The 24,329-nt window shown below is 49.0% G+C and overlaps 8 protein-coding genes across 8 annotated transcripts; 3 read left to right on the plus strand and 5 right to left on the minus strand.

Moving 5' to 3' along the window:
* Nucleotides 1-230: 230 nt before the first annotated feature.
* Nucleotides 231-1,650, plus strand: I303_104715 (pyridoxal kinase; the record flags this gene model as incomplete). The annotated part of the gene is made up of 5 exons (XM_065969016.1): nt 231-324; nt 376-459; nt 624-698; nt 763-874; nt 927-1,650. The coding sequence occupies 5 exons, from the start codon at nt 231-233 to the stop codon at nt 1,648-1,650; spliced, it is 1,089 nt and encodes a 362-aa protein (XP_065825088.1).
* Nucleotides 1,651-1,710: 60 nt separating this feature from the next.
* Nucleotides 1,711-2,296, minus strand: I303_104716 (uncharacterized protein; the record flags this gene model as incomplete). Its single annotated transcript, XM_065969017.1, has 5 exons — nt 1,711-1,833; nt 1,883-1,938; nt 1,997-2,089; nt 2,140-2,227; nt 2,279-2,296. The coding sequence occupies 5 exons, from the start codon at nt 2,294-2,296 to the stop codon at nt 1,711-1,713; spliced, it is 378 nt and encodes a 125-aa protein (XP_065825089.1).
* A 267-nt stretch (nt 2,297-2,563) lies between these two features.
* On the minus strand, nt 2,564-5,962 carry I303_104717 (uncharacterized protein; the record flags this gene model as incomplete). Its single annotated transcript, XM_065969018.1, has 23 exons — nt 2,564-2,600; nt 2,654-2,773; nt 2,860-2,928; nt 2,980-3,027; nt 3,086-3,153; nt 3,205-3,256; nt 3,370-3,415; nt 3,460-3,466; nt 3,526-3,621; nt 3,670-3,694; nt 3,759-3,885; nt 4,174-4,219; nt 4,268-4,420; nt 4,474-4,500; nt 4,551-4,612; nt 4,665-4,703; nt 4,757-4,828; nt 4,881-4,967; nt 5,025-5,128; nt 5,187-5,259; nt 5,318-5,510; nt 5,691-5,740; nt 5,785-5,962. The coding sequence occupies 23 exons, from the start codon at nt 5,960-5,962 to the stop codon at nt 2,564-2,566; spliced, it is 1,779 nt and encodes a 592-aa protein (XP_065825090.1).
* Nucleotides 5,963-13,138: 7,176 nt separating this feature from the next.
* On the minus strand, nt 13,139-15,919 carry I303_104718 (1,4-alpha-glucan-branching enzyme; the record flags this gene model as incomplete). Its single annotated transcript, XM_065969019.1, has 16 exons — nt 13,139-13,350; nt 13,421-13,496; nt 13,554-13,716; nt 13,764-13,832; nt 13,927-13,945; nt 13,995-14,307; nt 14,431-14,674; nt 14,727-14,832; nt 14,883-14,930; nt 14,987-15,018; nt 15,069-15,101; nt 15,157-15,168; nt 15,210-15,301; nt 15,615-15,759; nt 15,810-15,837; nt 15,889-15,919. 16 exons carry the CDS (start codon nt 15,917-15,919, stop codon nt 13,139-13,141), a joined length of 1,623 nt encoding a protein of 540 aa, XP_065825091.1.
* A 360-nt stretch (nt 15,920-16,279) lies between these two features.
* On the plus strand, nt 16,280-16,800 carry I303_104719 (diphthamide biosynthesis protein 3; the record flags this gene model as incomplete). The annotated part of the gene is made up of 2 exons (XM_018407606.1): nt 16,280-16,462; nt 16,516-16,800. The coding sequence occupies 2 exons, from the start codon at nt 16,280-16,282 to the stop codon at nt 16,798-16,800; spliced, it is 468 nt and encodes a 155-aa protein (XP_018262817.1).
* Nucleotides 16,801-16,857: 57 nt separating this feature from the next.
* I303_104720 (uncharacterized protein) lies at nt 16,858-18,372 on the minus strand (the record flags this gene model as incomplete). Its single annotated transcript, XM_065969020.1, has 7 exons — nt 16,858-17,157; nt 17,351-17,633; nt 17,789-17,916; nt 17,963-17,981; nt 18,030-18,052; nt 18,100-18,192; nt 18,244-18,372. 7 exons carry the CDS (start codon nt 18,370-18,372, stop codon nt 16,858-16,860), a joined length of 975 nt encoding a protein of 324 aa, XP_065825092.1.
* Nucleotides 18,373-18,503: 131 nt separating this feature from the next.
* On the minus strand, nt 18,504-20,399 carry I303_104721 (uncharacterized protein; the record flags this gene model as incomplete). Its single annotated transcript, XM_065969021.1, has 8 exons — nt 18,504-18,588; nt 18,640-18,806; nt 18,908-18,964; nt 19,018-19,100; nt 19,156-19,607; nt 19,651-19,844; nt 19,889-19,940; nt 20,203-20,399. The coding sequence occupies 8 exons, from the start codon at nt 20,397-20,399 to the stop codon at nt 18,504-18,506; spliced, it is 1,287 nt and encodes a 428-aa protein (XP_065825093.1).
* Nucleotides 20,400-20,905: 506 nt separating this feature from the next.
* On the plus strand, nt 20,906-22,251 carry I303_104722 (uncharacterized protein; the record flags this gene model as incomplete). The annotated part of the gene is made up of 3 exons (XM_018407603.1): nt 20,906-21,389; nt 21,449-22,094; nt 22,143-22,251. The coding sequence occupies 3 exons, from the start codon at nt 20,906-20,908 to the stop codon at nt 22,249-22,251; spliced, it is 1,239 nt and encodes a 412-aa protein (XP_018262814.1).
* Between the last annotated feature and the right edge of the window lie 2,078 nt (nt 22,252-24,329).

Consider the following 24,329-nt stretch of genomic DNA (forward strand, 5'->3'; position numbering starts at 1 on the left):
TGAGCATATACAACCACCATTACTTGTAGTACAATAATCACAAAATGCAAGGAAGAATACACTTCTCACATCTACCATTTGCACATATCGAATATGAGATCGACGGAAATGTCGGCCATGACCGACGAAGCAATCTTGCCATAGTCACCGACTGGATCTCGGTGTAACGTCATGTCGAGTCGGAATGTTTGCTATCTGACTCCCTTGCTTGCAAATCATACCTCCGTTGAATGCCAATCCTTTCCGTTACTCCTATCCCTATGGCAGCTCTCGATCCTGACCGCGTACTCTCGATACAATCGCATGTCGTCTCAGGCTATGTCGGTGAGTTTAGCGGTCCACGATAAGCCTTATCTCCGCTGATCCTGTGAAAAGGTAATCGCGCCGCAACCTTCCCGCTCCAGACGCTAGGATACGATGTAGATGTGGTGAACACTGTGCAATTCTCGAATCATACAGGTGAGTTCACGGGGCTCTTGCCTTCAATGCTGATGATTCAGGATATGGGCATACCAACGGCCACAAGACTACACCCGAACAACTTGCTTCTATTTTCGAAGGACTCGTCACAAATGGATTGATCGCTCACTCGCGGATACTCACTGGATACGTACCCGGCGCAGAAGCACTCAAGGTGGTCGCAGAGCAGATCCGGCGGATGAAGGAAGCCAATTCGGAGATACTCTACGTCCTAGATCGTGAGCTTCACCCACTGCGAGCAGCGGAGAGAAATCAGACTGATCACATCCCATTATTGCATAGCTGTCATGGGGGATATGGGGACTGGACTATATGTGGCTCAGGATGTAGTGCCAATCTACAAGGAGATGCTTCAACTGGCTGATATAATAACGCCCAATCAATTTGAAGTGGAGTAAGCGGACCGTAACCTGTCGGGGTTTAATCGCTGATTCACAACACTGTAGATTGTTATCTGGCATTAACATCACCTCCCTGAAGACCCTCCACACCGCTCTTCATCAACTGCATACAGCAAACTCTCTACCTCATGTAGCCTTCTCATCCATACCACTTCCTATCTCTTTGGTAACCAGCCTCGACCTCCCATCACCTCCTGATTCGTACTTACGGCTATTACCAAACCCATTACCACCATGGTATGATGCAGTAGGAGTCGGTCAGCCTGAGGACGAGATCTTGGTATGCTTCGCCAGTTCATGGAAAGATGGGCATATGACGACATGGGCTTTCGCGCTGCCTACCATACGAGGATACTTTTCCGGTGTAGGAGATCTGTTCTCGGCCATGGTTCTGGCACACTTCAACAACCCAGAATCACAATCTAGCTTACCGCCTCTCCCACATGCTGTGTCCAAAGCGCTCTTGACCGTCCAACAGATCTTACTACGAACTCATATCCACTCCCTGGTGCAAGCGGGTACTTCGGGCTCAGCGACGCCTCGTCCTTTACATCACTCAGCCTCGGAGCTCCACGGATCTGTGATACCGTCTGACGTGGAATTAGACGAGATCAATCCATCAAATCCCAAAGATCCTAAACGCAAGGCAAAACGAATGAGACTGCGAGAGCTTCGGGTGGTACAGGAGCGATCATTGATAGCAGATGGGGGCGAAGGTTGGCCTGGGAAGGAGCTAGATTGGACCACTGTACACAGTGACAGCACATAACATGGATTCATAGTTGTATTGACAATCGAACATAGTGACCTTGCCTAGGCGTTCGGCTCCTCACATGTGGAGAGTCGTTCTCAATTCTTCGTACATTTCGTCTTGCATATTCTTCAAATGTTTAGCCAGCGACTCGTTATCGGCAAGAGAATGCTTGATGAGGTATGCGAGCTTGTCACGAAGCTGGTTCCTCTGTCAGTCGCGGTTCATCCGGTCTCATCCGTGGACTCACCTCAAAGAGTATTTTTCGACGCTTGACCAGGGCGTGCGATGCGGTCGAGTCTCGACCTACAATCTGGATCAGCTGACATGCTGATACCCTTCACTGCGACGTTGCAGAACTCACCTTCTCTTACCAGCTCGCTCAACCTGACGGCAACCTCTCTGGCACGGAGCATGACCTCTGGAGGCAGGAAAGCCAGTTTAGCAAGTTCCAAGCCTGTCATGGTCCTTCATCAGCCAAAGACTCCACTGAGCTGTACCCCATACCATAATGATCGAATACAGCTGATCCCTGTTCCACTTTGTACTGGAAGTTTGTGCAGAAAGCATCATTATCGTCGTTCACCCTGACATCCTAAGGCAGAGTCAGGTCCGAGCACTCGGCACACGATGTTCGCTCGCTCACTTCTACCCGTAGGTGCATTCTGTACAAATATCAGCGGAGCCTGACAGCTGAAAACTTACTGAATAACGCCGGGCAGAGCTCCCAACGTGGTGGCGAGATCGTGAAAATGTGTCGTAAAGAGCACGAAGACCTGCATCATCAGTAACCTTGCGATTGTTCATGACTTACTTTGCGCTCGATCAAAAACTCGGCGATCGCGTGAGCCAGACCCATACCCTCGAGCGGTGAAGTACCGCGTCCAAGCTGATCGTCAGTGGCATATGTTTACGCATGTTGGACCTTACCTCATCTATGAGGACTAGGGATCGAGGCGTCGCTAGACCTGGGTTATCGGAGGAGATGAGTGCAAGTCGGTGTACGCTCCGAAATACTGACTCAGGATCATCGCCGAAGTAGCCATCTCTGAAGCAAACGTAGAAAGGTTCTTGTCCAGTGAATCTCCATTCGTTAGCGCTGCTTTCGGCATCCAGCCACTTACCATCATTGGACAGACGACTAAGCAGCGCGTCAGGCAATACAAAATTGGCAAATCGAGCTGGAACACTTCATAACGTTAGCTCAGGTCTCCCCGGCGAACTCACTAGCAGCCCAACATCGCCTGAACAGTCAGCAAGCCAACTTGTCGCAAGAATGTGCTCTTGCCGGACATGCTGCTGAGAGTGAGCTCCGTTCAAGGACCATTGAGCCACCGCCAGACTCACTTTGGTCCTTGTATGAGTTGGAAAGAAGCGTGACCTCGGACCACATAGCTACATGGATACCAACGGATATCAACGGATACCCGCTAGCATGCGTGCAGTCGCTCACATATCATTCGGTACACATTCGTCCGCGTTGAGGGTTCTGTCCAGAATTGGATGTCGGCCAGCCCTCACCTATCGATCATCTCAGTAATCGTTCACAATTATGAGAGCTGTACGACCCACTGCAATATTGTCGGTGAAGTCAGGTCGAACTAGGGGTGCTTTGTCCTTTGAGCTAAACACTCTTCTCTATTCATTTTAGGGGGCATAGGTGTCGTACCGCAGTCCCCATCTGAAGAGCTGCTTCGTCAACTCTTGGGTCTCGGGCTGGCGCTTGAAAGAACTTACGAGAGGCGAATTCCGCAAAGCCTGCCAATACATCGAGTTTCGCTATCTGCCGATGCGACTCAGCGCCGAAAGGGAAATTTCACAACTCACCGCTACACTGCAGCCATACAGACCACCTGCGGGTCAGCCGGTCCCTCAGATCGTCAACTCACTGACATCCCCCATGACTGTGACAAGCAGCGCTGCCACGACTTCGCTGCTGAGGGATAAAATTTCTTGCTGCGCTTGCTCCGATTTTGCATTTCGTTGCAGCTGGAAAGTGTCAGCTAGCAACTCGTAAAGCATGAATGAAAAGCTTACAAGCTCATGTGTTGTGAAGGACACTCTGATGAGGTCAACACTGCCTCTTCAGCCACGACCGATCGCTGCATGCAATCGTCAAAACTCACCTGCTTTTCTTCCTCTCAACATTGATGCATTCGCTCGGTAAGTTTTCACCATCCAGATCTTGAATGTTCACACAAAGTCGATACTTATTCCCCGTCGGCTCAAGCCTGCATGTGAATCTGTGTTGCTCTATTCAAACGTGAGGATACAGTCAATGACCAAGACCACGTACGTACCTGAAAACTGTTTTTCCACTGAACATTGGTCAGTCGGTCGCGCAAGTCATCAACTCACATTGCCAGATGTCGTCAAGATTCTCTGTAAACGTTTTGCGGGCAATGTCGAGGAGTTGATTGCATTCTGGTTTGACAGCATACAATCGTGCATTCATCATCGATCTCTTTCTCGATTTCGCAGGAGCGGAGTCGATATTGAGGTATTCTAGGCTTTAGCAGATGACGAATTACTAAAACTCACTCTGAATCTCGGTTTGAACGACACAGAGCGCGGGATCGGCAAGCTCCTGGGAGGCTCTATCAGTGATCGGTTATATAGAACAAAGTGAGCTGACGTCATGGATCTCCCTCAGCATCTTGCTTTTACAGGAACTCAATTCCGTTGTCAAATGTTTAGCGGCTTGGATATATCTTTCGAGCTGGAGTAAAATTGAGATACGATTCTCGGTCAAATTTTCGGCGCGCTTTCCACTGCCGTCTCTCGTGGCCTGGAAGCACATAAATATCAAGATCTGAACCTTCGTGAATCAATGTGGCATACCTGATTGATCAACTTGTCGAGATCGGTCTAGACATGAGCATCAGTGCATGCTGCGGCGCTCTTGCTGCGTGACGTACCTTCGTCAGCTTTTCCATGCTCTCGCGGATATCTCTCAACCTTTCCGGCGACGAAAGGAGCTCTGATATCATTGAATTAATTGTGCAGATTGCGCGCAGTAGTCTCTGACTCACCTCCCACAGCATCGAGTCTTGTCAGGATAATGTCTTTGACTATGCATCAATGTGACTTAGCTACCGCGTCTGTTCGCCTATGAACGTCTCACCGTTACAAGGCTGCAAGATGTTGCTTTGCAAAAGTCTATATCCCATTGGTGTGAGGCATCGGTTGAGAGATCCTTGTGTCCCATGATTCAGTATGTAATGCTTGCTAGGACCACTAAAGCTCACCGAGCAGAGTGCCGTTGCTTTTGTGCGTCAACGAGTTGCTGACCAGCTCCAAATTCTTAGCGGTTTCAGTGTCGATGAACATCGTTCCTGAAGACGTGTCCGCTTTGCGAGAGCTCTCCTTCATCTCTTCATTACAGTACTCACCTTCGGATGTAGCATATCGAATCTGAAGGCTTTCCCGGTGGTATCGTAAGTTTTGATCCTCGAGATGCTTGAAAAGCGCGGAAGTAGCGCAAAGGGCGAAGTATCTTGAGGGTTGCAATCTGTCAATGTAAAGCTGCTGCATCGAGTTGAAGATCCATTTACTTATCGGAAATGGCCATAAGAGTTGAACTTCTGATTTCACCACGCACACTGAGACTGGAAATGTAGTCATAACCTGGAGCATCATTGTCAGCCTGTCGGCGCCATCTAGGGTGACAGCAACACGATCTTGCCATGGTCTCGTTCCCAGTAGTCGCGTGGCAAGCCTTCGCATGGAAGTTCAAAAATCTCTTGAAGTCGCTCAACAAGGCGATTGCCGCTGCCCGAATTGATCCCACTAGGGGGTTTGTTGTTGACGGTGAGAATCGAACAAGGAGGATGCAAGGAAAGGTGGTGTATAGTCTTGTGAAAGGCTACCGTATCGATCTGTAAGCCTGATTATATCGTGCATGACTCACACGAAGTGTCTGCCAGCTTGCGTCGGAAATCTCGTCAGCACAGTGCACAAAATATATGTTGAATTCCGTCACTTGCTTGAGTGATAGTTGTCTGTCATCGTTCGCCCAGGCGTCAGCAAGAATCTTCAACGCGGCAGCGATCACTCACATGACCAGTCTGTAAATTGTGCGCCGCTATCCCGAGTTCGACTCCTTCACCTGATAGAAATTAGGTCACTCTTACCGCGGCGGTCATTACTCACCTCGCGACTGTGAGATTGCGACTATGTAGTCTTTCAGATCTTCGGCTCGGGTTGATGCACGGGTTGAAGGCCCAGCAGACTTGTTCCCGGTATTCAGTACTCCTCTCTGTCTGTTTCGGTCGTAGTCCATAAGAACGGGGAATGGTATGGATTTGGCCTCATCAGTAGAGCTTGCCATTGATGGCGCAGATATCATTGTAAAGCAGAATCAGACTTTCGAAGTTCTACGATGCTCTGGGAAGCTCTTTGAGGCGCTGTCAGTGGAGATTGAGAAATGGAAGGCAAAGATTTGTGAGAACTAGAAATGATCATCTATGTCTCGATGAGTCATGAAGGAAGAAGAAAAGGAAGAGAAAGCAATGAGATAGATGTGTGGACGCAGTTGATATGTGATCGACATTAACTGCTCGCTCGGTTCAAGTGTAACCAATCAAGTGCAATTGGTGACGTCAGCATTTCCCAAAGTGTGTGTTCACAGATCCTCTATGTTAAAGCTAATGTCTGATTGAGAGGGCTCTACACTTCCTCCTCGAATATCTCAACGTTCCATCGAATCGCGCCCAATAGCATGCAGGTGTCTGTCAGCGGCTTTCTCACCAGAACTGACGCTGGAATGCGAGAGCCCCTTGTCAGGTCGATGGAAACTACACCCCAATCGCTACGATCGACGCACATTCGCCTTGCCCGCGCATCTGGGCTGAAATCCTTAATTCAACCTGCAGAGAGGAGGATCATCGTGTTCCCGAATTGATCACTGCGAAACAGGCTCAGAATCGCTTGCGCATTCAACTCGCCGTCATCAGCCAGGCTGACTTTGCAAATTATAATGATAATCGGTCGTTCCTGCCACCGCAACTCGATACATGAAACCAGGAAACCAAAAGCATCCGTGCTAGATGTCAGCGAGTCAATCAATTCTCTCCCAGGGTCGGCGATGGAGGTTTCTTCGAGTCCGAGGACTTACACTGCGCAGTAACGGACGACCAGTTCCGCTTGATCGATGCCTAGCGCCGTGAGCTGGACGATCATGTCTGCTTCGCCATCCTGCCCTCGCCGGGTCAACACTCGTCTAAGAGACTCCGAGCTATGCGCCCATGATCATTGCCTCATCCTGCCATCGGACCACAGCCTCTGCTCCCACATCTCGGTCAGTAGGCTGGAAACAATAACGGCTACGATGCCTTTCCAGCTCGTCTGTTGCATGGGTCGCTGCCAAGCGAATTTCTGCCTTTCGACTTTCTCTCGCGAAACGAAATGTCGGCACCAATCTTCGCTTGAACTTCACCACACATGCGCAAACGTCAGGCTTTTGGCGAGTCCTGAGCAGGATCATCTCAGCGAAAGAGGCCCCCAATCGGTCTACACGTCGGCGTGATGTCGCGATCCTATCAGGGTTGTGCGTTTGGCACTATTGTCGTAAGCATGAAACTCGACGAGGCGCTATCTCGCTGCTCACTATCGACGAAGACTGCTTTGTTCGTCGGTGCTACCTATAGCTGCTGCTTGCCACAGCCCCTCTTTCTGAAAAGGGTGCATTGATTGTAGGTCATGTGCGAAGGCGTTTTCGGGGGGCGTAGACTTAGAACTAGTATCCGCATCCCCGTCCGTCCGGTGTTCCGACCTATGTCAAAACTCGATCATCTGGCTCAGGCCCACTCGCATTCGATTTTTTTACCCTCATACGCCGCTGTCGAAGTTCGGAGAATGGAAGAAGGGCCATCCGATCGATCTTCAGTCACCCTAACTCAATGGACATCAGCGCAAGGTTATGGAGGTGAGATGATAGAAAGTATCTGTGAAAGAGACGGTGACGGAAGCACCTCAGGCGGGCAAAGGGGTGGTCAGCTTTCTGCCCGAATTCGCGCTTGCGTTCTTGAACGTGCATGACCACTCGTTGCAACCACTTCTGCAGTGCCAACAGCCTTTATTCTGCTGCGACACAGAACAGGGACGCCAAGTGGAAACGCCAGGAGCTCAAGAAGACTAGACTGGATCCGAAGAACTGAAGACGTGCCCATCGGCTTGGTCATGACATCCTGGTTGCGCGATCCTTCCGAAAAACATGATGACCTTAAAATCAATTCTGACTCCTCCTGCCTACGCATTTGCTCGCAAGCCTCAACATGCATCGCACTATCATGTTCTTCATTGAGAACGACCTGCTGTCAGGACCCAGTTCAGATATCAGAGATACCCTGAGCTGTCAGTGTGCCAGTTTGATATATTCCGTGCGTCGGGGTCGCGTTATGAATTGACCTTCGATTGATGTCTGTGATTGCATGGCTCAAGGCAATGCTCGGTCGGCGGATTAGGATGTTTGTGGTTCTCATGATTAATAAAAGGACGATAGCAATCATCAGCCAAGATTGACTATTTTGTAAGATCATGTATCTCAGTCGGTTTCTTTGCATCATATCCTCTCAGCGAAAGCTCATCAACAAGAGGTGTTGATAGTAATTTTGTATCATGGAATTCTCTGTAAATCCAAAACATGTTGTCAGGTGACACCTTACGTAATTACAATGCAATGGCTCATCACCAGAGCTGAAAATTGTCCAGTCATACTTGCAGCCATACTGCCTGATTGGCAGCATCCTCAGAAGCCATGTATTCAGCTTCTGTTGTTGATCAGGCAATTATTGGTTGTCTTCTTAATTGCCAGGCTGCCACACCTGCATAATTTTTGAGTAGGTGGCCATATAAAAATCTTCTGGTGTCTAAGTCACCTTCTCACTCTGCATTGGCATATTCAAGGGTAACTCTTTTGCTGGACTCTGCACTGAATGTTAAGGCTAACTTGATGGTCCGTCAGATGTATCTGAAGCAACATCTGCCTCCCGTCTTATTTTGTTCCATTTCTTGCAGCATCTTGAGAGGAGCCCAGCTGCATGAGCTCAGTCCAGTCTGGTGATTGTTGAGGTGTGAGATTGTGTGCGAGTATGGATATTGGTGTGCTTTTTGTCGCTCTTGCCTGTTTGCATAAGATGGCTTGGCAATCGGTTGGAACAGGAGACTTGGCCAGCCTGAACATTGACATGTCAGATTTTCCAAGAAGGATTTCATGGTAGTCATTCTGAGGCAAATAGAGCTTTTGTTGCTGACAAGCTTGATGTATGTTTCAGCCCAGAAAGATGTTGGCAGTGACAAAGTCAATATTATTTTGCATGCTAAGTCAGAAGATCCAAGAACAAGTGAAGTATCAGAGTTACAAGTCTGTTCTTGAAATGGCAAGCGTCCTGGAGACGCGGCTAGATATGTCTTGTGATCAGCCGATAAATAAAGCATTCAATTGACCAATTTTGACAGACAAGACCACAATTTGAGCTACATACTCACGGCTGAGATCCTTCTTGGAAAGGGACAAAGCTGTTCTTAAGCTGTAAGCTGTCAGATGCTACAAGCAGAGACAAAATGAATGATTGCCCCTCACGCCTTGAAAGACAGAAACAGGGGTTTGCCATTGTGCCCATGATGCTTCTCGTGCACATTCATTCTGCGTATCTGTTGCTTTTTGAGCATGATCCGATCTCTGTAATGCTTTATCTTGCATAGTTCACATTCGCCACTTCGAGCTCCCTGTCGCTTGATGACGCTGCTTGTCTGCATGTTTGAGAGGTGTGTGTTGACATTGCTGCTTAGGCAAGTGCTTTTGAGCTGTGACTGTTGCTTTCCATGTATGAAAATAGTCTGTGATGGTCAGGAGCTCTGACTTTTATTTGACACCTCTTGATTTTTTGACACTCTCTTGACATGCACGGGTGAATGTTGGAATATTCATTAATTATGAACTCAAATTTGGTCAGGCGCAAAAGGGACATCAACATCATTTTGGGCTTAAATAATTGAGTGAATGACAAGTTTCCGGCTCTTCTTGTAGTTCATTCACATTACACACCGGAATCCCTAGTGCCAGCGCGTCATTTTCAGTCCCCAGTGTTGACACCTCACAGTACTCCTTATTTGATCTTTTTCGTTATGTCAACCCTTTTGCAGCTAAATGTGTCATTCTCGTCGTTATATTGTTGAGATCTGCTCTGCTCACCGGTAGCTATCGTGACCTAGCTAGCCAATCATATGGCCAAGACGCTTGCCAGATCAACAGTAAATTTGTGACTTTTATATATGACTTGTAATGTACTCTTTTGCATCATAGAAGACATTGCTGATCGAAGTGAAACTCAATATCAATCAGTCAAGATAGTCGCTTCTACCTCTGACGCCGTCTAGTCAGCCTCTCAGTCTTCACAGACCACACGCTATATCATCACACTCACCCTGTTTCGTACTTACAGAGTGAACACCTAGGTGTGATGAATAGAATTTATGAGATATACCTAAATGTCGTTGACAGTGTTTCCACATACTTGCGAGCGGGTTTGATCGATTTTAGGAAGAACAGGCTCTTCTCGCGTACTACAAACAAGTTTTGCCTATATAGCGGAGATCCTGAGGCATTCGAGCTAGAAGGATGGCAATACCTTCTAAGTTCTGATTCTCCAGGTAACCCTACTCAGGCTATTGTCCAGAAACTAAAAGTTGCGATGATATCACAGGCATGTCACAGAGTTCACCACAGAGCATGCACCGGATGTCAGTAAGAGATGTCTCCGCATCTGTGATGACAGATTGTGGGAACAAGGTATGAATACCCCCTCTCTGGGAGGTAAGTCTGCGTCCACATGGATCAAATTGCCCCAAGTTGCATATGCATGCTTACAGTAACACTTTTCTGAACCATACTATTTGGCCTCATGGATACAGTCCGCGCTCTGCGCTCAAACCGCCCACCACTTCAAGATGTCGGATCCATTCAAGCTGTAAGTCAACCAGTTGTTGACTAGACGACATGCCCAACAGACGAGCCGCGTCTTCGCCCTGCCTGCCACGTTGATATTAGTTTTCTAACTTCAACATTTGACCCGGACTTTTTCTTTCACCCAACATGCATATTCATATTGAGCCTAACATTATGCAACTTGCCTTTCACCGTGCAATCGGCTGTACCGTTGATCATAAGCTTCTTGAATAGTAAAATAGAGCCAGCGGAGCCGCAAATGCTGAGTAATCGATCAGTAAGCTGGTGTCTCACCAATTATGAACAAGATGGATCTGGGGGCATTTTGTAACTCCCCTTTCTGCCTAGATGGATTACCATAAGTTACTCTCTTGTGTCTCGTCAACCACGCAATCGCTGCTTGGACATAACTTTTCACTTGTGCTACTATCTAAACAAATTGTGTAGCAACTTATTCAAAGTGACACAATACGTGCTTATTATCTTTGATCATCATTGTCCAATCCACTTTGAGCTCTTCATTCGAACATCGACCAACATCGTCACTGCGTACTAGGGCTAGTCGTTATTCGTTATACCTGCCCGTAGCAAGTCAAGCTTGTCAATTGTTACCTTTCATTCATTCACCTTGTGATTAGGGCCAACACCAGAACATCATGAGGGCCCTTCTGTACCCCTTTTGTTGAAATCGGTCTATTGAGTGCTCTATTTACCGGTTAATCACGTGACTTAGCTAGCCACATGGCCAGTGAGCTTGCCACGTCAATATTAGACTTCTAACCTTGATATCTAACTTGTATTTTACTCTTTTACTCAACATGCATAATTATAACTTTGACACCTTTCTGGTGAGGAACTTGTTCTCTCTTTGAGGACTTTCTTGCACAAGTAGTTTACACCTCCTGAGATGTATCTGAGAAGCCTACTGAGACCAATTTCTGAAATGCTTGGAGAGCAAGTGATCTTGGGGTATCCCTTCCCTAGACAATGAATATAGATTTGACAGGAAAGAAGCTACTGTCTTAAAAGGCAATATGGCCCCAAGTCTGGGGGATGAAATTGTAAGTCTGGATTTAACATTGTTAGTGCAAAGAAGCTATCGCTAGCCACCATGTGATTGACCGGTTCTGAAGCGCTCACTCAATCAATCACAATGCCTCTACAGTTTGCAATTGATGGAAGGGATACCCTTGACCTGACATTTGTCATTGTCAGGAGCTGTCAAAGAGCTGTTCCCAGCAGAGAGCATCAAGATAGAAAGACCAGACTGGAAGGTGATTTTGGCAAATCATGCGCCAACAGTATGTGGCCTGTTGCAGCCCAAGGACTGTTGACAGCAGGGAGTAAGGTTTGATTGTAGCACTTTACTTCACTTTCACTTAGTAAGCCAATTCCAAGACCTTCATGCAGACTCATTCTCAAAAGGCACAAATTTTATGCCAACACCTCCAGGTGATATTGCTAGAAAACACTTATGTCACGGTCTGGGGGTTGGTGGGCTATCCTATGAGAAGGATGTGTCGCTGATTGGTAGAGGCGCTAGTATTGGTGGCAGAGTCGATGGGTAGTCAAGTGTGATTGACAAGTGTTAACATGATTCATGGCTGGGGAACTTAAGACTATCTAGAAATCTGAGGCCTTTATATATATGCCTTTTCAAAAGTGGTGGACCGTACTGACACCAGTGGTACCGGTGGTCCGGTAATTGTACCAGTGATTATGTTTGGTACCAGTGGTCCAGAAACGGAATTACTTTGGGATTATATACTGTATAACTTCTTACTGCTCTTTCCTTGATTCTGTTGGATCCTGTGGTGGTCCAGTGGTCCATGGGTGGTCCACTGCTCCAAAGTGTTCAATGAGTGGTCCACTGATTCAAAGTGTCCCATGAGTGGTCCACTGATTCAAAGTGTCCCATGAGTGGTCCACTGATCCAATATTGGGCATATGGGTCTTTGAGGTGGCAAACATCTTGCTTATGTAACGTTGGGTTGATATTCATGATAACTTAAAAAATCAGAACAATCCTATTTATTGATGAGCAGCATTTTCACATATCTGGGAGACGGCCTTTTCTTTCTTAGAACACGGGTGAAAGACACAAATCCTTGGGTTGGGTGAGATGAAAGAATCTGGCTGATATCAGAGGATCTCACGGAATTTTGAACAAATACAAGGAGGCAGCAGAAAAGCCAAAGAGATGAATACTCCTTGCAGTATCACTTCAGCGGTCCAGAATACTATGAGATCAGACAAATCAGTAAAGGACACCGCCAGCCTGCCCAGCTGTTTGGTTCCGACTGCACAATGGCCTTAACATCTGACTGCCCAAAGGGAACGCCAAGACGCGACTGGTCATGGCCAACTACTTCGAGAGTCTGTCCTTGAGCACCGGCAAACACAGGCTGCTGTTAACACAAGTCTGAGAGGAGTTTTAGAGGGATAGCAAGCAGAATCTGCAGACCTTGGTGTCAGCATTGAGACCCAGCTGATGCGATCAACTTTGATGCATTGTTAAGTCTCTTTCCGACCTGTTGAACGGATGTCTTCACTGTTCTCCTATAAGCCCAATACTAGCACTGTTCTTGAGGGCGCATACACCTGTAACCAGTTCTTGCGTCCGTTCCATTCCATAGGGGTGGTGAAGTATCGACCATTGAGATCGATTCTCTCGTGCCCTCCAAACTTCTTTTCGTCGCTCGTCAAAACGACTTTGTATTCACCAGGGGTTTCAACGCCAACCCGGTAATCGGCGAAAGATTGATGGGAGACTGGCAATCGCAACGATCAGCACATCATCTGTGAGAGGCCGGTGGCTACGGCATCGAGGTACAAACACACAGTTGAAGATGAAAAGCAGACCCGCTCGTTCGAAGACGATCACTTTGTCAGCTTCGTTCTTGAGAGAGACATAAGCCTAAGGAGGACATTAGCTGAAGCTAAACAACGATGATAAGATACAGGTTTCGCGTACTTGCGGGGCACTCAGCCACTTGTATTTTTCTTCCAGCCAGTTCATGGCGATATCAAATTCGTTCAAATACTTGTAACGGAGAAGGTCATCATCCACGAGGTTGAATTGACGACGAGCGTGTGCAAAGGAATTGCCATTGCCTTCTCGGGGGAAGTCCATCCATCTATCACGTCGCTTAGCTCCATACGGGATGAGAAACGGGTCACTTACTCTGGATGACCAAACTCATTGCCTTCAAAGTTGAGGTATGCCTCCCCACCAAGAGTATGGACGATGAACCTGAGGGACGTCAGCAAGGAATGAAAGATTGACTACGTACCTAATCATCTTGTGCAAAGAAAGCCCCCGGTCTATGATGGGAGTCATGGGCGACAGATCCGACATGTAATCATCTAATTCAATGCACGTGAGCTACATGCAAGAACAGTAGAGCTCACTCACACATCTCCTTGTCCATCAGCCAAAATGCTAAAGTCTTATCACCAACCAGAGCTTGATCATGACTTTCAGCGTACGAAACGCTCTTCTCCAAATGTCGACGATTGGTCAAAGTGTGTACCACATTGCCCATGTCCCACTGGTCGTCGGTCGACTCCTTGAGCATTTTGATCCACATGTCGGGCACAGCCATCGAGAGACGGTAGTCAAAGCCCACTCCCCCTTCATACACTGGACGGCCCAAAGTGGGCATCCCGGAAACGTCTTCCGCGATAGTGATTACGTTGGGGTAGAGCTCGTGTAGCATTTGGTTGGCCTAGAGGCTGTCAGTGGAGTACTGCAGCCTTGGAAACTCACCAGCATGAGGTAAACCATTGCTTCAAGGTCGACAGAGTCACCGAAGTATTCATGGTATCCACCTGACGTCAGCGGAATTCACGTGTATGTCGAACTCACCTGAGAAGCCAGTACCTATTCCATGGTGGGTGTACATCATACTGGTCACACCGTCGAAACGGAAACCGTCGAACATGTAGACATCCATCCAGTATCGAAGGTTCGACAAGAGGAAACGGAGGACCTCATGGTTACCGTAATTGAACAACCGAGAGTCCCACAGCTCGTGTTTGCCTTTTGCCCCACCATGGAAGTATAGATGATCTGTGCCATCGAATTCATTGATACTGAAATCAGATTGTCAGCATAATTACTGAGCATACATCGGCCCAAACGCACCCGTCCTCCACGTTCTTACATGCGTGAGAGTGCACCACATCCAGTAGAACGGTGAGGCCCATCTCATGAGCCTTATCGATCAGCGATTTGAGCTCCTCGGGTGTTCCTGGAGGTATTCTCAGCTTGTGATTCCCTCCTACCTCCTACAAAACGTACCATAACGGGAAGAGGCAGCAAAGAAGTTTGTAACTTGATAACCGAAAGCTACGAGAATGAAAGTCAGCATGACTCGCAATCAACGCAGTGCTGGGCGTACTTACACGCGTAATAGGCATGCTCCATTACCGCCATCCTGAAATATGTGATCAGCACAATGCTATCAAGCAATCGCAGAATATTTACATCTGTATGCAATTATACCCGAGCTTTTTGATTCTAGGTAACACATCGGTTTCGAATTCTTTGTACGTAGTCACCCGCATATTGGGACTGGAAATGCCGACTTAGAGAAAGTCAGCTTGAATCGACCTGGATCTGACTTACCATGAGCTTCGTATATCTTCAACCCATCGCTCGATCTCGTGGAGTGTCCGTTCTTGAACCGATGGACCTGCTCCTTGGGCGGGTTCCAGAATCTGCCTTCATAGATCGGAGAGATTGAAAGATCTTGCGTAACACGAGAGATCCAAGTGGGGATACGGTCGATCGAGCCTCCAGTGGGGAGGGTCATAGAAATCTTGATCATGGAGTCGTGGGGAATGGCACAAACACCCGGTGATTTAGGGGGAACATAGCACTCCCATATCCCGTAAGGAGATTTGGTCATAGGATTGGCGGAATGCGACCAATTATCTTTAACGTCAGCTCACTCCCTGTAGGACAAGACTTACTGAACTCTCCGATTAGTCTCGCTGCCGTGGCGTTAGGCGCCCATTCGCGATAACGCACACCCCCATTCTCATCTACCTGTAATCCCATCGATTTATACCCTTCCGAGAAGTGGGCGAGACCACCTTCATGCGTTTCGATTTGATCAAGCTGCTTCTTGTATGCAGCATAACGTTTGCGGAGAGCAGGTGAGAATGGCTCAAGCCTGTCAATGGAGAATTAGTTCACGCTTTACCAGATGAGGACGTAACTCACCAAGGGTCGGAGAGGAGGACGCCAGTACCTAGTAGGTCAGTGAGCTGTGGTTCCTGCTTCGGATACAATGTATGCTTACCGTCTGTTGGCATCTGTGAAGCTGTTGACATGATGATACTTGTATATGAAGTTGGGGAGGAAGTGTTGGAGAGAGAAAGAAGTGATAATGTACCAAGTTGACCTATATATCCAGGGATGTTCAAGTAGTTATGTGGGTATGACGATGGAGTGAGGAGTGGGGCGTGTGAATGTGGGGCCTCTGGGAGCAAAACTCCCACTGCCGTCATACAACTTTCGTTATTTCCCCCATTTAGCGGTTACTTTTGACCTTGCGTGTCTTTTTGTTTTTGTTTTTCTCTGTCATCCTCGACTGCTTTTTCTGGACCCGCCTCAGTAGCTCTTTGCAATCATCATCAGTCGTTCTGTGACTAATGTCTGCTTAGTATCAACCATCACACTTCCCCTACATCATGCCAAATTATTATGACGAGTTGGAGATTGAAGATTTCGCATGGGATCCGATAGCCAAGTTGTTTCATTACCCTTGTCCCTGTGGCGATAGATTCGAGATATCCAAGGCGCAGCTTAGGGACGGAGAGGAGATTGCAATTTGCCCAAGCTGCAGCTTGATAGTGAGGGTGATATATGACTACGTAAGTGCGATTGATTTTGGAGAGCTGCCGGGACCTGACATGGGGTTTCTCAGCTCGACTGGGAGGATTATGTCACATCCGACGAAGAGGAGGACGGTGAATCCGTCGATACACCCCCAACCGAAATCTCTCCTGAACACGAGGAGCCGGCCGCCGTCGTAGCTAAGGATGATCCTCAAGAAAACTTCAATGACAGTCCCAAGGACGACAGCGCAAACAGCAAGAAACCCGAGAATCCGGATCCAGATATTACAGAAGCGGTGGACAGGCTGGATCTAATGGATAAGGATGACCCGGATCGAGGCGCCGCGGGCGGCAGTGCAGACTTAGGATCGTAGGTGTATGCATGTCATGGAATGGACAACATCTCCCCTCTCAGATCTTCGCCGTTCTTCTCAACCCTCATTGTCTTGCTCGTGATCTCGGGCTCGCCGCTGCTTAGAGCGGTTTGCCGACTCGGTAAGGGTATCTGACGCCGTTCGTTCCAAGCTTCGCTTTGGTGGTGTTTCCAGCGACAAGGCTGTGATACTCTGAGCCACTGTCGAAGCACCGATCACCTCTTCCTGTTCGCTGTCGGACGTCTGATCTGCCTCTTTACGACGTCTGCTCTTCCGGCTAGCTTGCCTGGCTGCTTTTGCCGCTTCTTCGCGCTCTGCTTGAATGCCTTCCTGTCTTGCGTAACAGGCTCGAATGATCTGTCCCCATTCCAATTTGCCTTTGCAACCTGGGCAGAGTCCACGATGCGGTAGGATATGCGTAGATTGTTTGAGCAATTTTGCAGCGAGACACGAGAGGTGAGCTGTGTATCTGCATGAGGGTTCCAGCGGGCAGAGCGCGAACGAGAGGTGTTTCTACGATGTCAGCGATGTCCACGTAAGCCGGACTCACGGTGCAATCGATTGCTTGGCTGCATTGTTCGCAAGCTATTGCGTGTCCTGCGGCCAACCGCTGCTCCGCCTTCTTCCACTTGCCCCATACACTCTCGCTGTGGCGAAAATCCGTGTCGCTAACATCTATCGGACCTTCCTTACTCCGTACCCCCTGCGTGCTCTCCCGCCTTAAGCCCGTTGTTCCTGATACTCCACCTAAGTCAAGCACAGAGGTGATATTCTGATCGAGCGGTAAAGGGTTCCAGCCTTGATTTGTGGGCTTCTTGGTTCGTCTCCCGGGTCTTGAATCGGTTCGATCAATCGCCTGGAACATTTCATGTACCTCCTGGACGAAGAATCGCAGGTGAAGGGGTAGGCGATTGAACGGTGGCGTCGTGAGAAGCGCATGTGCGACTCTGCATCATCAGCAAGCTGTGAGCCTCACGTATTGACTTACGCTAGCTTGCGTTCAACCCAATTCCGCTTGGCATCTTTGCTAAAGATGGGGCCGTAGTCCTCCCCGGTTTGGGGATCGCTGACGCGCAAATGTCGGGATAACTCAGGTTTCTGCCACGCCCATTCGAACTAAGAGCATGTCAGCTTCCTCATTGACCAATGAAGACTCACTCACCTGTAACGCAGTGAGCTTGCTGGGAAATCTGTAACACATCAGCGCTGTCAGTGACATCTTGACTCACCCATAGACGATCATTTGCATCTCCTAAGGGAATGATCAGCGCCAAACATTCACGCTACATTGTGACTCACCCATGGCCGATGCTTGGAAGTCTTCCAAGCTCCTTGTTTCAGCTCGCCATTATGTTGCCGTATTCGACGTGGAGGGTTTGGCGTCGAGCCAACCTAAGGCGGCATGTAAGCTCGAGGAACGCGTACAAGCGAGAACAGCCTCACGTAGGTTCGGTTCGAATTTGCGGTCGCCTTGGACCTCAGCAGGTAGCAAGCATAGAATGGTGGATAGACGTGGTTTCCGTTCAGAAGAGTTGATGTGGATTTACGTGGTTCTGTCTCTTGGTCTGACATGATGTTTGCAGAACAGAGAAAGAAGTGACAGCGCAAATCGGGGATTTTGCGGTTGACGCGCGGAGCCAAACAACAAGATGCATATTTGAGATGAAGATTCCCTAATTTTACTATGACAATGATCTACCAGACTAGAAATCCATGAAAAAGTGGTCATATGGACCAGTCCCCGCCTTTCCGTATGCACTGACATCTGCTTCTTGGTAACGGTCAAATCTGTACAAGCATCTCAGCTGCGAACGATAAAGCCGCGGGGCTTGCACTCACTGACTGGCATCCCCTTCCCCTTCGATTTTTGGGACGTACGGAGCCGGTATCTCTCTTCGGTATAGCTTATCCCAGTCAACCTCGGAGAACCAGCCGTGAGCGAAGATGTCCGATGATCCTGCTCGCAGGTTACCATAACGTTTGGTCAAATCGCCGACGAGCAGGTTCTTCAATAATTCTTTGGCCAGAGGATCAAAATAAGAGGGATATCGGACTTTGCCTGCGATGATCTGGATTTTGTCAGCTTGGCCAGATGATAACAACTCACTTTCTCATAGAGTTTCATCGGATTTCCGTCTTCCGTGAAGAAAGGTGGATATCCGGCCTAAGGGGAAGAGTCAGCGCGCCAGCTGGTGACCGAAGCAGGCGAAGGCTCACAAGCATTTCGAAGATCAAGACACCCAGAGCGTACCAATCGACACTCTTGTTGTAACCCTTCGATTGCACGACCTCGGGAGCGACTGTATGTCAGCGCAGTCGGTGTCAATTTTAACTCACGATAGTCTGGCGTTCCACAAAGTGTCCATGTGATATCGGGAACGTGTTTGGCAAATCCGAAGTCGGTCACTTTGACGTGCCCATCGGCACCGAGCAGAAGATTTTCGGGCTTGAGATCTCGGTAGATGATATCAAGTGAGTGAAGATAGTCCAAGGCTAGTGCTACCTCGGCAGCGTAGAACTTGGCGACAGAATTGGGGAATCGTTGACTCTTTCGAAGCAAGCTGAACAACTCCCCACCGGCAACGAAGTCCATGACCATATATAGATTGTTTACATCTTGGAAGGTTCCCCACAGGTTGACAAGGAAAGGATGTCGCACTCGAACTAGCATCTCACGCTCGGAGTTCGTGTGCTCAACTTGCTTCATCTTGATCACTTTCTCTTTGTTCAACACTTTGACCGCGTAAAAACGTCCGTTGTGCTTGGATCTCACTAAGTGTACCCGGCCGAATGATCCGGTCCCCAAGCTACAATATATATCAGCATGAGGATGTCTCGACGACGACTCACGTTCGCTCAATGTAGAAATCTGACAAAGCGTATCTGCCGGCTGTTTTGCGCTGTGGCTGAGCAGCCGCTGGTGCCGGTGCATCTTGAGGGGTAGTCGACACGGTCTCCAAAGCAGCTTGTGTAGCAGCAGCGTTGATGGCAGCGACACGGGCTTGCTGAGTGGCCATCTGTAGGTTTGCTTGAGCTTGGGCGGCCTGCGAAGTTTGATTAGCTGTGTTCTGCTTGTGAGGCGACTCACCTGTTCTTGAGCTTCCCGTGCTTTCTCCCTGATCCTCTCCTCATCTGCTCCGCTGTCGTTACGCGTGATCTCGGGTTTTTGCTCAGACACGTCAGTCATTTGTATGCTCATCGTTCGGCTCTCGGATACGGGGGTTTGGTTTTCGGGTATGGGTCCGCTGTTGTGCACTCCGAGGGCAGAGGACAGTGTGCGGGCTTGAGGCGGGACGTTGGAGAGCGAAGAAGATGCAGATGAGCCGGCAGCGGACTTGACTGGCAAAGGCGGTGAGGGAGCAGGCCTGGCGTAAGCTCGTATTCGTGAACCAGAGGACTCACCCTTCGACGCCTTCCATGGGCGTGTGGGTCGATTTCGCTTCGACTGGAGGCGCCAGAGGCGCGACTGCTGCCGGAGTGGATGGAGCTGACGACGTGGGAGTGACTCTTGAGCCAGCAGAAGGGGAAGAAGGGTTAGATTTATTGGATGCAGATGACTGCTGTTTCCTGTGGAACTTGTCCGACACTTTCTGAAACATCTCGGAGGCAGCAGGGGTGAGGGATTGTTGACACTATTCACAGACAATGTTGAGATTGGGCGTGAGACTGGAACAGGGTGGTAGGTGCTGTCAGACTAATCCAGTGAGGGCCCACTGACTTTGTGAACGGGTGTGATATGTGATGCGTGGGGGAGGATAGGAGGAGTTGAATGATCTGGTCACCAGTGGGAATCTGGTGAATATGGTGGGTACATCACTACAGGTTCTTAGCGTGATTTGCCACGTGACATATGATTGACTTGATTGCTGAAAGCGTAAACCTTAAGCATCATCATCAGGGTAGTCACTCCCCCGCTTATGGCAAAGTTGGATGACGAGGTCACGTGACTTCAAACGGCGGTGCAGACCACCTCTTGCCCATCTTGACTGCCACGTGGTAATATGGTGGAGGCATTCGTTTACCTCACTCCACTTGGTTGACCACATCCTTGCAAGATGCTATTCATCATCATTACCTGTCTCAGTAACGACCAGATTCACTCAAGATGCCTCCAAGAACAAGGGCTGTCAGCGCGACAGTGGCCACCAAGCTCAGTACGCCGATTAAAACGAAGGCAGCCGCCGGCGATGTTACACTGCCCGCCAAACGTAAGAAGGCCAATCCCATAGTCGCTTCGCCGCTTCCTCCGCCTCAATCTGGATTGCTCCCACCTACCCTTTCATTCTCCCTAGCCGATGCCATCTCCCACCTGTCCAAAGTTGACCCTCGATTCGTTCTGTTCTTCACGCATCTGCCCTGCCGACCATTTGTACAACTCGAAGCGATAGATCCTTTTCGAACATTGGTTACCTCGATCATCGGGCAACAGGTTTCATGGCTTGCAGCGAGAGCAATCAATAACCGCTTCCGAGCTCTGTACGGTTTCGATCCGGAAAGTAAAGAAGGCTTTCCGACCGCCCAGGTAGTATCCAAGGAGGACGTGTTACGACTGAAATCGGTCGGACTAAGCACAAGAAAGGCGGAATACGGTGAGTGCGAGATCATTACTCTCTGTTTTGCTTCAAAAGCCCGACTGACTCATTTCCAGTGATATCGCTGGCCCAGCACTTTACATCTGGCCAACTGTCCAACGAGCTTCTTCGATATGGATCGGATGAGGAGATATCGAAAGCTTTGATTGCCGTTCGTGGTATAGGTCAATGGACAGTTGACATGTTCTTGATGTTCTCACTTCGTCGCCCAGATGTCTTGGCTGTCGGCGATCTTGGAGTGCAAAAAGGATTGCTGCGATGGGCTCTGGCAGCGCACAACGCCCTGCCGAAAAAGCCCAAAAACACTACGCCCAAAAAGGGAAAAGGAAAGGCGAACGTGATTGAGCGGTCGCAAGAAGGCGAATTGGATACGAAAGCTAGGAGCACGACACCGGACAGGAAAGACACTCCGACTTTCCCTCCCACACCGTCGACACCGTCGAATGTACAACCTCATACCGCCGCACTCCAGACGCCGGATAACAATCCCATGCTTCCACAGATCCCTCCCACTCCGAATTCACCGGTACCTCCCGGAGAAACAATGCAGATACCTGCCAATACACTACCGCCCCCCGCGCCAGAGGCTATGCTGGAGCCGTTAACGGGTCACGTTGACTGGGACCCACATACAGCGGTGCCTCTACCTGAAGATCTCACCGTGGAGGTGCTCAAGTCCAGGCTCTCTGGCAAGAAAGTCAAGTAAGTGTGTTGTCAATCTCTCCCTCTCGCCTCGCTGACAGTTCACAGGGGTGGGATGTACCTGACACCGAAGGAAATGGAGGATTTGACCCAGGGATGGCGGCCGTACAGGTCTCTGGCTGTGTTCTACATGTGGCCCGCGGCGGAGGAGGAGTGATGGCCTGAATACACCAATCTGAATCGCCGGTCAGCTGGATTCAAGGGGTATCACAGATCTATTTGGGTTGTATCTACATCATGCACATCGTTCATTGGACGGCAGAATCGGATCGCGTCTTTCCTCTTTCCTGCTCTGATTCCGACTACATACCCTGACTCTGACAAGCATGTGCGTCCTAGGCATCGATCAATTCGGTATTCTCGGGCTCCAGAGCTATCTTCAATGCCAAGCGAATCCGGATCACTTCGCGCCTACCTCTCCCCCCTTTTTTCCTCTCTCTCCTACTCCCTCTTGACCCCTCTCAAACTTTGCATACCTATACCTCTCCTCCGCTCCTCCTCTCCCATGAAGCTCCGTATCATCCTTCGTTTGTGTCATGCCCCCTTCCCTCCGGCGACTTCTTGCGCTCTTATGCTTGCTGCCAGACTGTTCAGCCGAGTCGTTCCCTTGGTTCGATAACGAATGGCCACATTCGGCCAGTATATTCCCCTTCAGGATGTCAAGCAGACTTGCTTCGGCTGGTTAAATAGGTCCAATCCCAAACTTCGCTTTGGAATGTCACCATTTCAAGATTCCTGGAATAACTTCAATGGAATCAATGGAATGTGAAGACGTGGCTGTATCCATTGTAATCAAATATTTCTGGTGGTTTCTTCTTGTTCTTGGTCCTCCGTCCTGTTCGTCGGGTGCATGTTCTGACCCGTTATATGACCAGGAATACCATGAGAATTGGGGTCGCTTCTGGGGGAACAAGGGGCAGCGCCAGGCTTACCTGATATCGGTTCCTGCTCGCCCGGCCATTTGCAGTCCGAGTGAATGAGGGTCTGAAAGGTGTGAAGCGGGGAAGTCATCGACTTAAGCGAAATGTGAATTGTAAGTTCGGTTCTATGACTTGAAACGATGGCTCTTGACCTTGAACGTTATGATTCAGAGACGTCGAGCATCTGCATGTTCCATTGTGAGAATGCGGGAGCTGACGCTTCTGCCTCCGGTGGAGTTCTGATTACCATTTGCAGCTCCCATGCGGCTCCATCATCCTCCAAGCTTTGCACCAGAAGCAATCGAGGCGCATTTTGATCCAATCACCCAGTCGACACCCAATTGGACGGTCCTTAAGCGACAATGATCTTCGAGGAAACCAATCAGCAAGCGCCGGCAAGCGAAACCTTTACCGCTCTGCTGTACGTCCGCACAGGGCTGCGAAGTCAACGACGGTTCGATCACTTCTGTCGGCATCTCAAGACCGCACCGACCTCGAAGACTGGTGTGTATGGCGAGGTGATGTGCAGAATGATCCACGAAACCTAGATACCGGAGCTGCTCATGGTCAAGGGACAGATGCCTCATCAACATCTCCCCGTATGTCACATCCGTGATTTTGCGGTAAAGAACTGATACGGAAGCGAAGAATCCTCTTGATACGTTGTCATGTCGAGCGGGGTCAGCATGCCGATCGAGAGTCTCCACTAACAGGCCACAAACCCATTCTCGAAGTCCTTCTGGAAACGAAGCATCATTAACAGGTCCATACTCGCAAGACCCATCACGGATCGTCTTTGCGCATTGGTTCGTACTTTTTGATGCACTCTATAGAGAAATACGATAGGATCATGGTCCATTGCTTGTCAACGAAATTCAGTGCTGACAGCTTGGGACCAATCTCTACGTCGAGCGCGGAGACCTTTCGCAATCAAGGAGATGAGGAGCTGGTGGGATGCTGAACTGCTGCCTGTCTGTCAATGCCGGTGGTCCAGGTCTTGTGACTTGGCAGCAATATTCCAGATTTACAGTTGATGCAAGAGTGATGTCTGCAACAGAAGAGCGAATTAGCGTGACCGATTGCAACATTTGCAGCCACTTTGATCTATTGTGGGAAGAAAGCTGAAGGTTACGATCAGCAAATCACCAGCTATATTCATAACGTTTCGCAAAGTGCTCTCAGATCCTGTATATCGAGTCAAGCGTGCGTTTCGACACGAGACTTGAGCTTTGGGCAAAGGTTACTTCGTGGTGATAGTTCCCTAGGGACCATGCACCGTCAAAAAGTGGAGGTTTTGCAGCTTTGGTTCCAAACC

This window comes from Kwoniella dejecticola, chromosome 5, assembly GCF_000512565.2.
Source record: "Kwoniella dejecticola CBS 10117 chromosome 5, complete sequence".
In the NCBI taxonomy this organism is placed as follows: Eukaryota; Fungi; Basidiomycota; class Tremellomycetes; order Tremellales; family Cryptococcaceae; genus Kwoniella; species Kwoniella dejecticola.